The sequence below is a fragment of the Archocentrus centrarchus genome, chromosome 13 (assembly GCF_007364275.1).
Source record: "Archocentrus centrarchus isolate MPI-CPG fArcCen1 chromosome 13, fArcCen1, whole genome shotgun sequence".
Classification (NCBI taxonomy): Eukaryota; Metazoa; Chordata; class Actinopteri; order Cichliformes; family Cichlidae; genus Archocentrus; species Archocentrus centrarchus.
This window is the reverse complement of record NC_044358.1, coordinates 9,789,103-9,809,027: the sequence shown is the minus strand read 5'-3', so window position 1 is coordinate 9,809,027 and position 19,925 is coordinate 9,789,103. Positions and strand designations below refer to the sequence as shown.

The 19,925-nt window shown below is 42.1% G+C and overlaps 1 protein-coding gene across 2 annotated transcripts in view; it reads right to left on the bottom strand.

Annotated features, from left to right (window-relative positions):
• Window positions 1–19,925, bottom strand: part of exoc3l2b (exocyst complex component 3-like 2b) — a 53,777-nt gene that overhangs the window by 13,579 nt on the left and 20,273 nt on the right. For both annotated transcript variants that reach the window (XM_030744491.1, XM_030744490.1), the window contains exons 2-3: window positions 9,850–10,350; window positions 8,613–8,842 (exon numbers count right to left, since the gene is read on the bottom strand). In XM_030744491.1, the coding sequence (XP_030600351.1) occupies window positions 8,613–8,842; window positions 9,850–10,313 (694 nt within the window). In that variant the 5' untranslated portion in view covers window positions 10,314–10,350. The remainder of the gene's footprint in view (window positions 1–8,612; window positions 8,843–9,849; window positions 10,351–19,925) is intronic.

Below are 19,925 nucleotides of genomic sequence, written 5' to 3'. Positions count from 1 at the left end.
GTCTTCCAGGTAACTATCTTCTGATTTGCTGCCAATCATATACATGAGGTTTGAACAGCGGGTGGGCGGGGCTGCAGTGCCTGAGACGGCCATATTAGGAATACCCACACTGGCCCTATGAGCTCATACAGATCCAAGAGTGGAAAGAAGCGAGTGAAACTGTTTGGAGCGCTCTGCAGCCGGAGCTGTAGGCTCACAGGGATTACACACCTACAGTGACCTCACTGCTCGAGGTCATGACTAGCATGAACATCCAGGAACAGGAGATATATGTCAGGAAATAAAGAAAAGCAGAATAGATCCACTTTGGATAAGTGGATGAAAACGGATAGCTGGAATTTTGTTGTATTTTCATGTTTGGAGGATTCCTCTCATGTTTCTCAGGGTTCGCCTGTTAAGACAGCGTTCTGTGTGTTTGCTGGCAGCCAGAACAGCAAAGCCACTTTAAAAGTGTCAGATAAGCCAGCCTGCTGTGGTCGCCAACAGGAAGTCCGCCAGCAGCTGATAGGTGGTCGGAAAGTTTTGAGGCGGTTCAGACCGCCATCAGCTGCTGACATGCTGGAGGATGTGCTCATCACTGGTCCCGACAGGCCTGAAAGTGAGCTGCCCATCAACACTCTGAGGCTGCGGTGGAGATGAAGAACCTCCGTAACCTGTCACCAAGCCGTCCTGCTGGAGCTCTGCACCGATTACGGCATGAACACATAAAAAAGCAGGCCCGGTGGCTTGGTTTGAGAAAATAGTTTGTTTTCAAACCAAAACTTCTGATTTAAAATAATAAAATGAATAAAATACTGAGTTGTAATCTTTATCCCATTTCTACCAACTCCACCACTTGCAGATACAAATACGAACATCCAGGACCTTTGTTAACCTTTGTTCTCCTCCTTCACCTCTGAATGACACAAACCTGAGCGCAGAGTGTTTGCTGCTTTACAGCATCACTAAAGTGGACTTCCCGTTTCATATTTCACCTTCACTCTGAAACCTGCAGCAACATGTGGACAAACACAGCTGCTGCTCTGCACCGGTAACATGACCGAGGATTAATGAAACACACAACATGCAATTCATCAAGGGTAAATTCCATGAAGTGGGGCTGTCATCACTCTCCTTTACATCTAAGAAGTCCATCAAACTTAAAGGCTGCATTGTGTGTCACTCCCCTTTTATGATGTGCCAAAGTTTTAACAGAGGTTTACGGCTAAATCCTGGTTCGGCCTTAGATAAGCTGGAAACAGAGGATCTCAAGGATTTTATTGACCTATCGACCCGCCCCGACCTCCTCCCTCCACCAATTGTGTGGCTTTGGAACGACTTAATCTGACGCTGACCTTTCTTCTAATCATTATTACTACAGTCAGCAGAGGGTGCTGTCACAGGCGGCTGTAGATGCTAGCTGTCTGCTCGGCTTCATTTCAGCTAACTCGAGTCCCTGAACTGGACCTCTGGGCTGTGTTTGTGCTGTTGGAGCTTTTTGGACCATTTTTAATGCAGTTATCGGACCAATAATATGGCTGCTGTGGCTTCATTGGACTAATCCGAGAAGGCGGAGCTCCAGTGCTCCTGTGTGAAATTAAATATTTAACACATTACTGAGCTGAGAATTTTTAAAATGTTGTAACATGTTATAATTTACAATGTAAGAGAGAGGAATGATTTATTTCACACTAATACTGTAACGGTACAGCAGAGAAAACAGAAGATATGCCTAGATTAACATTTTTTGTAATTTATTTTAAAGAAGATACTTTTATAGTTAATATATAGCTACTATTTTACCATTTGAAGAAACAGCACATGATGAAATATTACTACAGTTTGTGTAAAGTGGACTGCACCACTGAACAATGAGATCTGAGTTGTTCACTAAAGCATGAAAGGATTCCAACAAGATCTTAAAGCTCTAGAGTTTCATCTTCAGAAGTCGAGTATGCTGACATGAAGAGATTTCTTCAACCTTTGGGATCGCTGGAAGCACTTAACCTAGAAAAGTTTGTGTTATTGCGCAATCCGGGGTGAAAACTGTAAAGTGGATCATAACAGAAGAGAGGTCCAGGACTCTACTGCATCTACAACATTTCCAAATAAGCAGCAACCTGTTGTAATTATCCTTTAAAGACAGTGAGCATGTGTTTGAAACAGCTGGGGTACTTCATGGTCCAGATGACCTTCACAGAGAAGAAGAAAATTATTATGAAATCAAATATTTGTCAGAGCAGAGGAAACTCTGCCTCTGACTTTCGTGTGTGTGTGATAAGTGATGTTTCTGTGTGTGAGTGCAGCCAATCAGGGTGATCGGTGTGCGAGAGAGAGACAGAAAGCTAAAGCACTCAGTCATTGAGTCATTCTGATGAAAATCCACAGACTGTATTTAAAAGATGGACGTATGTAGCTGCCATGAAGTCATCAGGTTGTGACTTTAGCTTTCTGTTTAGAAAGGTGCATCATAGCCACGGATACCTGCTAATCAGTGCTCAGTAACATCCAAATAAACTGGAGCTCAGCCTTCTTGGACAGTCTGTTAATACAATGAAGCACACAGCAGCCATGTTATTGTGCAGATAATATCTTTAAAAATGCTCCAGAATTGGTTTCATTTTTCAGCCCCACAGGTCGCTGTTTGGTCTGAAACCAACGACACTACAATAACACAGAGAAAACCCAACAATCAGACGATCGTGGTCCCATATTTGCTAAGAAGTATCATCTACAGCTGCATTTTATTGTGACAAAGTTGACCTTTAAACAATGGTGTTAACTTTGTATAACAGTAAATGATATAAAAAGTTAATCTTACTTTAGAAGATAAAAAAAAGATAAAATTGACAATCCAAACTTATCCCATCTTAATTTATATGAAACTATCAGTGAGTGTTTGTCTTTATCTACCAAAGGCTGTGAGCATTATATAACCACAAAGGACCAGAAGATAAAAGCTTTACGGTTATTCAGTGGGCTGTTGCAGCTGGTTGTTTTGATGCTCTGCTGATGCATACCTGCTGTGCACAGCAGCTGATGTATATCTGTCAGCTTGGGTATCAGCTTCGCATGCTTAGATAAAAAGCCAGCATGCATGAAGACAACAAACCAAGAGGACCAACGCTGAGACTCAAGCAGGGATCAGACGCTCTGATGCACCTGAACTCAGCACAGGAAATCATTAAACAGCAGAGACAGCATACTACTGTCCACTTTCACTGGATCAGTGCACTTCCTGCTGCATTACATTTAAATTATTTAGAGATTCGACCAACCAAACACTACCAAAAACTGTATGTTTCTATAAAAACAGATTTTTTCCTGCAAGTACATTTTTCCTAGTTCAGGCGCGTTGCTGCTACATTTTCTAATCAATGAAGCAGCACTTTTATGATCTGGATCAGAGCCTTCAGGAGGAGGCCGGGGTGGGTTTAAAAAATGCTCCCTATTCACATCCAACCTCCTGTCTGCAGTTAGGGAACACATGATCTTTGGTTTAAGGTGCAATATGTAAAATTAAACACTCAAAAATGGACTGAACTCCCAACAGAATGTGGATAAAAGTTACAGTTCTGGCCATTAACTGTAATAACTGACCATCCCAGAAGTCTGTGATTGAGTTTCATTGGGTGTCCTTTTATGATTTTATTTGGATGTTCCTTAGCACTAGCTAGCAGGTATCGGGATGCATCCAGAATGCAGCTTGCTAACCAAGCTAGCAGGCATTAGCTGACAGTTTAGCATTCCACCCGCTTGTCCAATTACGGTCCCTCTGACTCTGCAAAGCTAACATGGCAGCATAAGCCTTCAAACTGCAGAGTCCAGATAACAGCGGGGGGGTCTTTTATATGCAGCATGAGAGGAGATCTCATTCTAAAGGACATCACAGTGCAGTGTTTCTATCTATCAGTACTGCTCCGCAGAAATGATCCAACAACCAAACACTAAGAGGATCTGCTGGAGCAGATGGAGATCCACCACTTCTGTTTGCTGCAGGTGCAAACATCTCCCAGAGCTACAGACTGACTGTGGATTCAAGAGTTCCAGCTGCTACAAATTAAAAAAGAAAAAAAAAAAACTATCACTAACTAAACTAGAAAGGCTGAGGTGATCTGACTAAATTCCCCACATGGTTTATTTATTGTTTTTATGTTTGCAGGTTTTTAGTTTATTCACAGTGCTGTTGGAGACCTGTTTCTGCTTGTCTTCTTCTGTTTGATTTTTTGTTTTGCTCTGCAGGTGCTTTCTTTCTTGACATTGATAGGCAGACTGCAGACAGATCAAAAACACAAGTAAAGGTAAAGTTCTTCTTCCTAATAATTCAGGCCAGCCTGACCCAGTACAGCTCTGTCTGCGTTTCACTGCCAAACACAATTATTGGAGTCAGAGCTGTTTTGTGTACTCTCACACACACACACACACACACATACACACACACACACACACACACACACACACACACACACACACACACACACACACACACACACACACACGCGCGCGCGCACACAGCAGTAACCTGAGCTGCTGATATGGTGGTTTAGCAGCATCTAAAAACAAGTCCTCACCTGAACATCCAGAACTTTCTCTTAACTTTGCAGTCAAACACTGAAATAATATTCACCTCAGTTTAATCAGTACAAACATCTGTGTGCATTTAGCATATCTGAATTAAGGATTGATTCAGGGTTAGGACTCTATTAAACTTGGGACTCACCTGAAGACCAACTGAAAGCTACAAAGCCTGGATCAAACTTATAATGGGAGATTTTAGTCTTTAGTCAAGAAGGATATAAACAAGAGACAACCCACTGAACAACTACTCAGAAGCTACTGGTTCTGTAGATGATCCAGAAAATAATTCTCATCCCCTGGTACCAAACAAACAAAACAAAGCTGACTAATAACTTATGTTCCTGTGCAGGAACACTTATCCTGAAAAAAGCTGAGAGTCTGAGACCTGAGAAGGAGGCGTGTAGGACTGGAAAGTTTATTTATCCCTCTGCAACAAGGCAACTTAAGTACTCACCAACATGAGTCAGAAACAGACTTTATATAAAAGATTGACGTAGCTTCTAGGTCTGAAAACTGAATCCAAAGTGCAAGCGCCTTAAACCTGCATTCTTTGTAATGGCCAGCAGGGGGTGACTCTTGTGGTTGATAAAAATAATCTGAGTGTGAAGAAGTCTATGAGAAAATTATCCCTCTGAGCTCAGTCAACACTTATTGAATAAGACACGATCATTTTATAAATTATGATACTACTGGAGTCAAGAAGGACCATAAAAGGACGAGGAGATTTACCCTGTGACTGACAAACAATACAAACAGTAGAGTTTAGCATATCATCACCCTCTTAAAATAATGGCCTAAAATCACTTTTTAACAAAAGTTTTATTTTTGGCTAAATCATCATATTTTCAATGTTTGATTCAGTTTTTTGTCTTTTCTAAAAAAAAAAATAAAAAAATGAAAAAATGACTTAGGCCATTATTTTAAGATGTCATGATATGTTAATTAATAATGGGTTTGCCCATCCACCAACATTTTCTGCTGTTGTTGATCAAGCTAGCAACACATGGCTAGCTTAGCCAGTGTGTGGTCTGTGATAACTTGTTAGCTAAAAGTAATTGGACACTGGAGTGAATGATGAGAATCTCTATCAGCATCTCTGTACAGCTCTCCACAGCAAGGAAGGAGGCTCCACCTCATGGTGCTGTTCAGTTATAATTCATTACAAGTTAATATAAGTTCAATTTTCTCTCTTTCATGTCTACATCAGTGAAGTAGTGCAGGACAGCAACGCCATCGGAATGTCATTCGGATTGGATACGTGTAGTCAGATGGTAACAAAGAAAGGGAAGGTAGTCAGGATTGCACTACCAGAAGGCAACACTGCAGACACTGATTGCAGCTACAAGTACCTTGGAATCCCACAGGCAAATGGGAACCATGAAGAGGCCGCTAGGAAGACTGCAACCTCCAAGTACCTGCAGAGAGTAAGACAAGTCCTGAAGAGTCAGCTGAATGGAAAGAACAAGATCAGGGCAATCAACACTTACATCCTGCAGGTGTCACTACTGGGATAATAAGCTGGCATAAGGAGGAGATAGAAGCCAGTGATGCCAAGACAAGAAAACTCCTTACCATGCATGGAGGTTTGACCCCAAATCCAGCACCCTGAGATTGTACGCTAAGCAGAAGGAAGGAGGCCAAGGACTAGTGAGTGTCAGAATCACTATCCTAGATGAAACAATGAAGATCCATGAATACATCAGCAAGATGGCCACAAAGTGTCATGTGTTTAGTGAGTACCTCAGGCAGCAGAAACCAGAGAAAGAAGAGGAGGAAGAACAGGAACCATCATGGAAGGACAGGCCTCTGCATGTACCACCAGCAGAGAGAAGAAGTGGCTGATATAGAGAAATCCTACCAATGGCTGGACAAAGCTGGACTGACAGACAGCACAGAGGCACTAATCATGGCAGCACAGGAACAAGCTCTGAGCACAAGATCAACAGAGGGTGGGGTCTACCACCCCAGGCAAGACCCCAGGTGCAGGCTGTGCAGAGATGCCCCTGAGACAATCCAGCACATAACAGCAGGGTGCAAGATGCTAGCAGGCAGGGCATACGTGGAACACCATAACCAAGTGGCCGGCATAGTATACAGGAACATCTGTGCCGAGTATGACCTGGAAGTCCTGTGGTCAAAATGGGATACACCCCCAAGGGTTGTTGAGAATGATCAAACTTGTGATGGCTAACCAACTGGACATCATAGTGGTGGAAAAACAAAGGAAGAAAGCCGTAGTGATAGACAGTGCAATACCAAGTGACGGCAACACCAAGAAGAAGGAATACGAAAAGCCTAATGAATACCAAGGGCTCAGAGAAGAGCTAGAGAGGATGAGGAAGGTGAAGGTAACAGTGGTCCCCAGGGCACTCGGGGCAGTGACCCCCAAACTGGGAGAATGGCTCCAGCAGATTCCTGGAATGACATCTGAGATCTCTGTCCAGAAGAGCGCAATACTGGGAACAGCTAAGATACTGCGCAGGACCCTCAAGCTCCCAGGCCTCTGATAGAGGACCCGAGCTTGAAGGACAAAGACTGCCCACAGGGCAAGCTGGGGATATAATATATATATATATATATATATATATATATATATATATATATATATATATATATATATATATATATATATATATATATATATATATATATATATAAACACTAGCTAGAGAAAGTCAATGTGTTCAGTCTTGCACCAGTTTCAAATACATTAAATTAAGTTTAATGTATTTAAATGCATTAAAATGCAAAAACATTCAAAATCTGATCAATTTCAGCCACAAAATTCCAGTATCCCATAGATAAATATTTTTCTTTTCACTGTGATATCTTTTGCCAAAAACTTTCAATGTTTTCTAATGTTTTGTAAACTACATGATGTAATGAGAGAACAGCTGACAGAATAATTGCGAATGAAAATAAACACAATTGGGACTAATACAGCAGTCAAGCTGTTTGAACATAAAAACAAGGGTGTGGAGGAACTGAGAACACACACACACACACACACACACACACAAATACACACACACAGACACTTGAATCATTCACTACAAAATGGCAGAGTAAACAGATTGTGATAAACAATAGCCGCCCTCACAAAGTTTCCAGGACAGGCCCAGTACTTATGATATTACACACACACACACACACACACACACACACACACACACACACACACACACACACACACCAACACCTTTGTTGAAGCTCCTGGAGAGTTACAGCATCTCAGTGTCACCCTGGGAGGTTTTTGCTACCTGCCATTTTCACCCATTCATTTTCAGTGTCCACATTTAAAATAGCCACAGACTTGGCTGTGAGACGCTAATAAGATCACTCTGTGTGCTCGATGAATCAGCTCGATGATAAAAACTGGATGACAGCTTTAAATAGAGAGGGAGAAGGACCTTAAAGAAAACATCTGGAGAGAGTATGTTTGTTTTGTGCACTGCTTGCAGGACTACTTCAATCTGACTAAACTCCCTCAACATCAGAAACAGCTGAGTAACAAGAACAAAAAAGGAGTTCTTGGATGGGTGGATATGCCAACACATCTGTAATTTCCTTCCATCTGTACCATGTCCGATCATAGTGGTGGCACTGGAAGGTGTCTAGCCTAACAATAGATGGCAGGCAGTAACATCTAAACCATAAAAGGTTTAGAGGTTTGCAGAACCAAACTACTCCAACATGACAAAAGCAATCTGATTACTTTTGTTTGGTCTCACGTTGTCATCATCTGCTGCTGTCATTATTTAAGTTTATTAATTTGAAAAAAGGAAAAAGTGACCGACATGGTTATGATACTGTGTCTGTTATACTGAAAGCACAACTGGAAATTTTCATGGAAGAGAGACACAGAAGTTAAGTAAAACCAGAGTAACACAGTACTGGCCCTAACATTTTTTTCTTAAAATGAAACCAAATGTAGTTTTCCCATTTGAAAATGCGAGTTAGAGTCTCTGCTGTGCTGAGCTGGGATTTCCTGGTGAGGAGTGATGAATGTATCAGGAGCTCGTCATTTTCAAGGCATTTCCTCTTGGACCTCTTACCTGAGAGCGGCTCTCTGGGTTTAACCTCCTCCACCAGCATCGACTGATCCTCGGGGCCCTGGGATGATTGGTCAGTCATGGACTCCTTCTTCGTCTTCCCCAGACCCACCATCCTCATGAAGGACACACGGCGGCTGGTTGAGTCGCACTCACTTTCTGAACAGTTCAGCTCGCCGTTGACAGATGACTCCTTACGGGAGCTGAGGGTGTCACGATATTTTCCTGCAAACCTGGTATGGAAAATAATTTTTAAAAAATGTCAGACTGAATCTTGCAACAAAGTCTCGTGATTCACCCCAACACCTCCACCCAAGAATCTTGACCTCCTATTGCTTGACCTCAACCATCTTTACCCCACCACTCTCACAAAACATCTTTAGCTCTGCAAAATCCACCTTTATCCTACCATCTTTTCCCACACAACCCCCCCAAAATAAAAAATCTTCACCCCAACAAACACACCTCAGCCACCTTTACCTCAACAATCTCCACCCATCCTTAACCCATCAAACTCCAGCCACAATTTTTACCCCAATGACCCCACCCCGAAAGCATCTTTACCCAGCAATTGCCCTCTAGCATTCTTACTCCGTAACAACTCATAACATTTGTTTGCATCGCCAAACTTAAGCTTTTTATTTTGGCAAGTTCTGATCCACAGGCTGCACTCATTTTCCTCAAGGTCTCTAATCCATCTTCTCTTTGACCCATTTTTACTGACACATTTTATTCCTCTACCTTAACAAATCCCTTTAATCTTAAACATTCACACTGACAAATTTCCTTATGTGTCTTCAGCTTTGACTTAGCAAATTCTTCCTATTTTGAGAACATGTCACCAAAATAGAATAGAATAGCTGTATAATGTAAGCTATATAAGCTGTACAATATAAGTACTTATATTGCTGCACAAATAAATATGGAAATAGAATAGAATAAAATAAAATAAAATAAATAAAACACATCTGTTTAAGTTATATTTACACAGCTAAGGATAAATATCACAGTAAAATACACTTATCAAGAATATGAGTATGGATGTATATGTATGATATGGGTATAGTGAACCCTCTTCTTATATTTTAATTGCTTTGTCCTCAAGTCCTCAGGCCGTTCCTTTTTCTATGTATATCACATGTTAAAACCATGTAATTTATGCTTTCTTCTCTGCTTGTGATCACTTTAATCCCACTTACCTTTGTCCCACTTTAGCCAGATAGATTCTATCCCACTTTACCTGAGCAGACTTCCTTCAGAACTCCTCCTTCCCCTCTTCTTCTTCTGGGAAGGTGAAGGTGAGGGCGATCCTTGGAGTGACCCTTCTGGGGAGAGTGTAGAACTCCTTCCTGACAGTCTCAGGTTCTTTCCCAGCTTTCCGAGGCTCTTCAGTGGGGACTTGAACTTGAACGAACCCTTCACCGAACCTCCCCCACTTCCTTTTTTACCCTCATTGGCCTCATTCTCGTCCTCCTCATCCTCAAATGGGTTGCGGTCCCTCGGCACATCACCGTCCAGGAGAGAGCTGCCGGGTGACCAGTGGTTGCCATGGCCCCCATTGCCATGGATACTGTCATCGTCATTGTCAAAGGGGTTATGATGGCGGGGCGTGATATTGAGACTCATCCTGCGGATAAATAGTGCGTTGTCTAGAGTTGGACCGCCGCCTTTCAGACGCACTGGGAGGTTTTTGAGGATGGGCATGATGGAGCTGGGGGAGGTGGGGGAGGAAGGGAGAAACCTGGGAAAGGAAGGAAGGGGAGAGATATCAATTAATCAATAAATTACATTTTAAAAAGCTGAAACTGACGTAGCTTGAATTTTACTGAGCAGTTTGAGAGGACAGTTGGACAAAAACCCTTTGAGACTATCAAACTGAATATAAGGAACTGCCAATGTGTTCTGTTTTTTTTTTTTAAATCTTTGAAGTTAATTAAAATTAAACTCGGGTTTAACTGAAAAATTACATCTGCAGTTCATCTAATTATGTATCTTTACAATATGGCAAAGGTGATAAATGAATGGAAGATGGTAATCTTCAGTAATCTGCACAACGCTGCGTTATACTTTGAGAAATTTTGAATTTCTTTTGGCCTAAACATTCAGTTTAAAAGTGTCTTGGATCTGTACGATGTCTTAGAGAAGGGATGTCCTTATATGGCCATTTCAGGCACAGAAACCCCAGCTACCAACTATTCAAACCATCTGATTGTGAGAGTTAGGCAATCAGAAAATAAGAGGAGGGGCTCATCCACTGGATGAACTGTGGGGATGCTCCAAGGTCCAGCATGACAAAGAAGGGGCTGTTCTGAACTCTGAATGGTTCCAAGAACTAAAGTATGAGGGAGGAAAGAGAAAGAATAGATCTGCTTAAAGAAGCGCTATCAGTACTTAATGGTGATTTTTGTTTATTTTTTTCCCAAATCAAGTGATTAAAAGACATTTAATCTATTTTTAATCACCATCATCCATGCACCACATACAGTGAATAATGGCATCAGTGCTAACAGAAACATTCTCCTTTCCACGTGACACACCTGAAGAACACACCTGAAGAACACACCTGAAGAACACACCTGAAGAACACACCTGCTTCTTTGTAACTCTGCTGCAAATATTTTTAGTATTTGAGCTTCTGATGAGACTCCAGACTGATTGAGACTGCCAGTTACACTCCCCGAAAGCTGCCCAGATAACGGGACTGAGGACTGAAGCACACCATGTTGTGATGGTTAGTAACCATGACAACATATTCACCTCCACTCAAAGATGGTTGAGCTGTTAGTCTGACCGTTTCAGGGGTTTTTAGATTTCTGTTATCTTACCGTGGAAAGCTGGTTCATATGCATCATAAATATAATCACATAGTAATCCGGTTATCTAAATCATGCTGTAGTTCACATGTGTCAGACTCAAGGCCCGCGGGCCAAGTCCGGCCCACGATGTAATTTCATATGGCCCGCAAGATGATTTCACATAGCTATTATTAATGGCCAACGGTAAACAGCGCTCCCACTTACGAGGTGTGGCAGAAAAGTAATGAGACTGATTTTGTAGTTACCAAAGTTTGTATTTTTTTCAAACATCAATGTTATCCCCTTCAAAATAGTTCCCTTTGGCAGCTACACACCGATGAAGACGTTGTTCCCACTTTTGGTAGCAGCGCTGGAAGTCTTCAACCGGTATGGTCTTCAGCATGTCACACTGTCCTCTCGTCACAGAATTTTTGACCTCAAAAGGCATTCCTGTGGTTCCCCAGGCCCCCTATTCACCTGACCTCAGCCCCTGTGACTTTTTCCTTTTTCCTAAACTGAAAAATGTCCTCAAAGGACGTCATTTCTGGACTTTAGAAAACATCCATAAGAGTGTAACGGACATGCTGAAGACCATACCGGTTGAAGACTTCCAGCACATCGCAGGCGGTAAACCATGTGTCTCTTTTCCCCGCCTGCGATGTGGTAAAAGAGGGACACTTATGGGAGAAGTTGCAGAGGGAGACCTGCACAGGTGAGCTGACAGTCTATCACTGCTCACACACCAGGAAACGCTGTGCAGCAAAGTCCCGAAGACAAAATGCGTCATTAGCACCGTAACACAGACAGTGCCGGTGTTATGCCAAAAAGTGATTGTCTGTCAAAAAGTGATTGCCAGAAAGTGATTGTCCATATTTAAACTGTTGTAAATGACTTGCTGACCTATAATCTGTGAAAAATATGTCAAACATATCTCTCGTGAATGATATCAAGTCATTTTGAGTAAGAAACAACATTTCTGTCACAAGGTAGAAGCTGCAATCAGTATTTGGCAGCGACTTTTATATATTCTTTATTTATCAGGGCAAAAACTGCGATTGGCCAGATTTTTAAAGAGATATGTGGCCAAGAGGGCAGCAGAAATCAGAACAAATATGACATTACACTCTATAAAGATATTTTGAGTGACCAAAGAGGACTGGATTTATTATAATGTACGTGCAATAATGCACAGTCATAAACATACTTGAATAACAGCTCCTTTATTCATTTTATATCTAAGCCCTTCATAAATCCTATTGACTACACTCTATTCACCAATATGAGCAAATACATTACACATAAAAGCACATAGAAACATCAAAAATCACTTTCTGGCAGACGATCACTTTTTGGCACAACACCTGTTGTGAGGCACCCGTTACGTGCCCTTACCTGGTGTGAACAGCTGTTTAACACTGAGCGTATCACCACTGAGCCGGCTGATCAAAGGAATTTTGAATTACCTCATTCCACATCCGTTTGTCCTATCGGAAACATTCAGTTTCTGACGAGAAATTGCGCTTCACATCCAATTTAGGGTTTATTACATTAAAAGTTCATAAATGGCGGCACCTTTGTCCCTGCAGCCTCAGGGATAGAAATTCACCAGCTGCGCTTTTTGCTGATAAACTGGACGCAATGCGCAGTTTATGCAGCATTTTTCCGCATATGAAGCGCAAAAATTCACATCACAATTTTCCCTGAAAAATTAGCAATTTTTCATCAGCTTGAAATATTCTCATTTTTTTTCCCCCAATGTCATTTTTGAAGAAAATATCATTTTATATTTTATTTAATGCGTTGAGGAAAAAGTTGCGGTATTCTGACCATTCAAATCATATTGCTGATTAAAATGATTTTTAATTCTGTTCGGCCCACGACTCAGACTGTCTTCAATTCTGGCCCTTCGTATGATTGAGTTTGACACCCCTGCTGTAGATGGTTAATAGTACTAGAAGACGTTAGCTTTTCTGCTCAAAGTCTTTTAAGAAAGGGTGGACGTACAGAAAACCCACACCTTAAAGCTGACCCTCGATGGGTCATCAGTGTGTCAGTGGATGTTAAGTTTCTAATTTGGAATTTGATGGTCCGTGCATCCACCCAGTGCATCCACCCAGCTGATTACTGAGGCAGAAGTTCCTGTCATGTCACAGTCTTTGAAGACCTGCATGGAATCATCGGGAAGGAGAAGCCACAGACAGACAACAGGAATAACATCATAAACAAACAGTGACGCCTGGAGCACCGAGACTATCCGATATAATCTGGACGAGCGTCTGATGACTTTGCCTCCAGGGATTATGGCTGATATTTTGGGGCCCTCAGTGAAGCCAGCGGATATCCATGCCAAGACTTCCTCTTCCATGTGCCGGTCATTGTTTACAAATGCAAGAAAATTTAGAAAAGGCTGAATATTTCATTTCCAGTCTGAGATAAAACTATCACCTATTTATGCTGTGACACCTTTTCAGATGCAACCCTGGGTGCATCTGGCAGCTCGCACTATTATTGTGCTGCTTTTCAGCTTGTGGCTGGATGAGAATCATTTTTGTTAAATATAATTTGAAATATTCCTCAAAAGATACCATGGGTTAGTAGAATTTCAATAGGATGAAGGTATTTTGATGCACATCATGGAGGACACACCTGACTTTATGCCATGACAATGAAAAATGACAATTTCAGATTGGTGAACAAGATATGAAACAGCTACAAAACAACTGCTGGAACCACTGTAAGGATCCTAAAGGTTCCTCTGAACCTCCTCTGAAACATTTTCAGAAACCTACCTGAAACCTCATGACAGCCTGACTAAACTGACATCATTGTTTGCTGAAATAATGTCAGCATTTTAATGGGCAGAACTGACGCAGGATGGCGAGGGAGCGGGATGGTGGCGTCAGGGAGCAGATCCTTCCCAGTCGTAAAGCAGCTGATGTCACATGTTCCCAAAGCCATAAAGCATGAAGACAAAGACTCATAAACTCTTCAACCATTAACAGACACACGGCAGCTCTGTAACGGTTCATGGAAAACTTTGTAATCATTAAATGTGCCCTCAGGAGAATCACTCAGAAATCACTGGATTCTGTGAGCCTCAACCAGCTTTTAATGTCCAAATACAACTTTGGGTCCAGTCTTATCTGACAGTGAAACTCCACCTGGGAGGATTTACTGCAACATTTTTACACTATATAACTGGATTTTTTAAAAACATACTTCTGCTGCTGAAGCAGCAGCCTCTGGGGCTAAAAAAAAAATTAAAAATGAAGCCAACGCAGGACTGCCAAAAACTGAAACTACTAGAATGATCACTTGAATCCAGAAGTGTCCCCTACTGACTCCACAGACTGTGCGTAAAACATGAACATACCCACAATGATAGCAACTACTAGTTTCTGGACTCTGGATATCTTAAAGCCTCAATATTTTGGCTGATGGATTTTATTTATTTATTTGTTCAATGCATGGCCATAATTGGCTGAGAGGATTTAGTGATAGATTATGAGCTAACTTTAATGAGCTTGGTTAGCAAGCTCCATCCACAGACTGTAAGGGTGCAACGCACAGACACAGAAACCTGCTAAGTAATGCTGAGTAACATACACATAAAATCTTAGAATGTCAGAAAAACTGGAGCAGCCAAATTATTGGTCATATAATTGCATTAAAAAGGCTCCAACAGCACAAACACGGTCCACAGGTCCAGTTCAGGGACTCCAGGTAGCTGAGGTGAAGCCTAGCAGACAGATAGCATCTACAGCCACCTGTCTCACCAACCACCTGTCATTCATATAGGCCACGCTCCTAATAATGCAAACTTTAATCCAATTTAAACATGTTAGTCATATAACAGACCTGTTGGCCTACAGAGTGCTGCTGGTAAATGTTTTACTTGTACAATATGTGATATATTGGAACAAAACTAATTTGGCTGCATGTCAACCATCATTGAGCTGATACATTTTCATTTTTCTAAAAAATTCAAAAACTATCTGGGACATTCTGTAGAGGTTTGAGTAATGAATATTCATACCAAGTTTCAGAAGAATTTGCCAACAAAATATGGGAGAAGTCAAAAATTAATGTAATGTTTATCTTCAAAATTTCAAAAATTCATAAACACTTAAAAATTTTTAAATAAATCTGTCTGAAACATTTTGTAGAGCTTTGCACATTAAATACTCATACCAATTTCAAAACTGTTGGCCTAGGATTATGGGAGGAGTCAGTATTAAAGGTAATGTACAGTATTTCTGGAAAATTCTGAAAATTCATTAAAAAAGAAAAGTCTAAAGTTGAAAATCTGCTGTTTTGTATTTCCTTACCCAACAAGTATTTGTGCCAAGTTTGAGAAGATCTCAAACCTAAATGACTGAGGAGCAGCGAATTTAGCAAAAAGCTGACGGAAGATGGAAGACTCAGTACTGGATCAGCCCCACTGACCGTCGTCTGTGATGACAGCCGAGCGAAAGAAAATAAATACAATTTAAACTCTACGTCAAAGGTCTTCACCTTCGCCTCCTTTGTTGACATCTGACTGTGTGCTGTGTTATCGTTTGTGAGTTTTTGATTGGCCAACCCGTCTCGCGACAGCATTGTCGTTTTTTGCATTTTCATGTGAGATTTGTTGATTTTTTTTTTCAAAACAAACAGAACAAACGTAGTGGACTGACTCACTGCAGGGGCCTCTAGTGGACATTGGAGGAACTGCAGGTTTTAGTCCCAGAGCTTCTCACTGAACCTTTTTCTATATCCTCCCTCATTAAAAACAATTTGCACAGTGATTCACTTGTGATGCATAAAGCCAGCAACAGGAGGCAGATGTTAAACACAGCACAGTCTACAATTAATAGCTACTGATATGATAAAACTGATGCAAACAAGCCCACACCCAGCCAAGGCCGAGTTGACGGTTGTTACCAACAATGGATGGAAGCGATTTGCGAGGCAGAGGAGGAACAGTGTGCAAGTGAAGGGAAGAACAGTAATTCAGCACTATTTCAGTCATTTCTGAGTTTTCTGCTCTCATGATAGATGGAGGCCCCCCCTGCCTCCCCCAACATCTGACACTGGTTGTCCTGCCATCCTGCTCCTGGTGGCCTGGAGGCTGCACCCGGGCCACACCCCATGGAGAACAGCAGGGACCCAGGAGTCCTCGCCTCTGCCTGTCACACTATCGCTGTCCCTTCCGCTCCTATTGTTTGTGTCCAGAAGCTTCCGCGATGCCCTGCGACCCTCTTGAAGAAAACAGGCTGTGTGCGAGCGCCACTGGGCTCCACATGGGCTTCCTGAGCCTGCCGTCAGGGCTGCTGGGTATTTATGGAACCAGCACCACTGAATCATTTCCCACTTTACTCTGCAAGTTATTTTTATTTTATTCTCCTCTCTGCTGCTTTCCTCAATTATTTCCTCATACATCTCTCTCTCTCTCTCTCTCTCTCTCTATATATATATATATATATATATTATGTGTGTATGTGTGTGTTTGGGTGGGTGGGTGCATGTGTGTGTGTGTGTGTGTGTGTGTGAGTGAGTGAGTGAGAGTCTATTTCTAGTAACAGCAGCGTGTCCTGAGCTGGTAAGCCTGGAAACCCACAACACAACAACATCCGCTCCCAGTGCACCTTTACAGTCATGTTTCCATCACTTCAGAGGATGCTTATTTTAATAGACTGCTGAAAAAAATTTAAAGGAACACGTTTTAACCAGAGTTTAGCATCAAGTCAGTGAAACTTCTGAGATATTGATCTGGTCAGTTATGTATCAGAGGGGGTTGTTGATCAGTTTCTGCTGCTTTGCTGTTAATGAAATTAACAACAGGTGCACTAGAGGGGCAACAATGAGACAACCCCCCCCCCCCAAACAGGAATGGTTTTACAGGTGGAGGACAATGAAAACTTTCCCTCCTCATCTTTTTTTACTAGTTCTGCATTTGGCTAGAGTCAGTGCCACTACTGGTAGCATGAGGCCATACCTGGACCCTACAGAGGTTGCACAGCTAGTCCAGCTCCTCCAGGATGGCACATCAATACGTGCCATTGCCAGAAGGTTTGCTGTGTCTCCCAGCACAGTCTCAGAGCATGGAGGAGATTCCAGGAGACAGGCAGTTAGGAGAGCTAGGAGAGCTGGACAGGGCCGTAGAAGGTCCTTAACCCATCAGCAGGACCGGTATCTGCTTATTTTTGTGAGCAGAAACAAGATGAGCACTGCCAGAGCTACAAAATGATGGTGGAGAACATTATGCTGCCTGTAACATCGTTCAGCAAGACCGGTTTGGTGGTGGGACAGTGATGGTCTGGGGAGACACATCCATGGAGGGACACACAGACCTCTATAGGCTAAGCTACGGCACCCTGACTGCCATTAAGTATCGAGATTAAATCCTTGGACCCATTGTCGGACCCATTGTCAGACCCAGCGCTGGTGAAGTGGATCCCGGGTTCCTCCTGATGGAGGACAATGCCCAACCTCATGTGGGGAGCATATCCAGGCATTTCCTGGAGGGTGAAGGAACTGATACCACTGACTGTTCCCCGTGCCCCATAAATCCAATAGGACACCTCTGGGACATTACGTGCTGCCAGGTTGAACCTCAGACTTATAAACGTATAATTTTTGCTCTTATTTTTCTTAAGACACGTCAGGCTGTTCATCTGTTTTGTAAGTGGATTGCTCGTTGAATGATTAAAACAATTCAACAAGAAATTGCACCTTCTGTTGCGCAGGTTGCTCGGACATGTCTCTCTGTCTCTGGTCCAAGACGCAACTTCAAAACATAATTCTTTACACCACGCTGGAGGGATGATTTTATCTTATTATGCAATGATTTTAAATAAACTGGGGTGTTTGTGAGCTTAAGTGAGTTTTAAACCCCTGCTTTAGAACATGTTCTGTTTACAGTCACTGGGTTTAAGGCTGATGCTCACCTTTGTGCAGGAAAAGCAGCACTTTTCCTGTACAACACTTCTTGTAACACTTCTGTTAAAAGTCTACTTTTTGGCGTCCACCACCCTTTGTTCTCCAGTTTGAGTCCTGTGCTGTTTTACTTTAGATACTAAATCTTTCACTGCGGATCACCCTTCTCTATCTGCTTGATTAATGTTACTCCATTCTTCCACTTCCAACAAAAATAACAGCCAATCAATCTACAGATTAGATGTTTCCAGCTTTCAGCCAAACATTCACATCCATCAAAATCTCAAAAGCAGCTCGTTGCTCAAACACATCCTCCGAGAAACTCACTGCAGGCTGATGCACGTGTGTGGTTGTCACACACATGTGGAAGAGTTCAACATGACAGTTAAGCATCAAGGTGAAGGAGTCACAAACATACAGGAAACCAGGAAGAGAAGGAGATATCCAATCAGAGGAAGGCACAGACCTCAGCCTTGACCTTCAGTGTGTTTGTGTTTGCTGCTGATTAATGACTGCATAGATAAATCAGCTGATGTAAGTCAGCTGGAGGAAACAGAACATCCATCAAAAAAAAAAAATCATAACAGGAAGGACTGACAGCTGATCCAAATTTGATCATCATTTCATTTTCTAAGCTCAAACTTTCGAGTCCTGACTGCATCTCTGCACACAAAACACAGGGACATGAATATGTTCATATTTCAGACACAGAACAGTAGCCCGTTTAATTATTTCCTTCCAGAGTTAAAATATCTTCAGAGAAAATTGACTTTACCATCATCGCATTTGACAGGCTGTAAAAGGTTCACTTTGGCATCTTTGCTCTAACACCCCCCTCCCCAACAAAACAGGATTTTCAAACTGGTTTCCAAATAAAGCTTAAAGAAAAGTTCAACTGCCACCACCTGCAGTTCCTCTAATGTCCAGCAGAGCATGTGTGGTTGCCTGGAAATTGCACTGAATTTAAATTTTTTTTTTTTCACATTTGGGACCGAGTGTGAGTAGCTGACCACTTTTGATGGCCGATCAAAGGGGACTGCACAGGTCCCGCGGTGGGAGGCAACCTGTCTCCAACCAATGGCAGTCTGAGGCAGACAGACTGCAGTCACCCTCAGAAAAACCTTTGCCAGTCTGGGTTTAGTTCATAAATGCTGACAGATCGCCAGCATGTTGAGTCAGTGACCCCAACTTGTCTGTGATGTGTCTCTTTACAACACCTGGTTGCCAGCTGGTTGCAGTCTGGTTATGTCCCTGCATAAAAGCAAGGTTGCCGAGCTCCTATCATTTTGCAGTTAAATTGGTGTCCCACAGCAACTACGTCACACATTTACAGTTAATCGCCATATTATCACAAACAGATTGGATCTAATTGCCATCTTGACCTCATTAAACTGATACACTGCCCGTGTGCTTTTACCCTCTCTGTCCTTAATGTCCATGAATCTGTCCATCTTCCAGTAAGATTTGTGATCAGTTTCTTCACTTCTCCTTGGAGAAGGTGGTAAGCACTGGGGCCGTCATTTCGCCACCTTCTCATGATCATCTACTCTTACACCCTGTTCAGCTGAGTTTGACCACTTCGAGCCGCTCTCTCTCTCTTTTT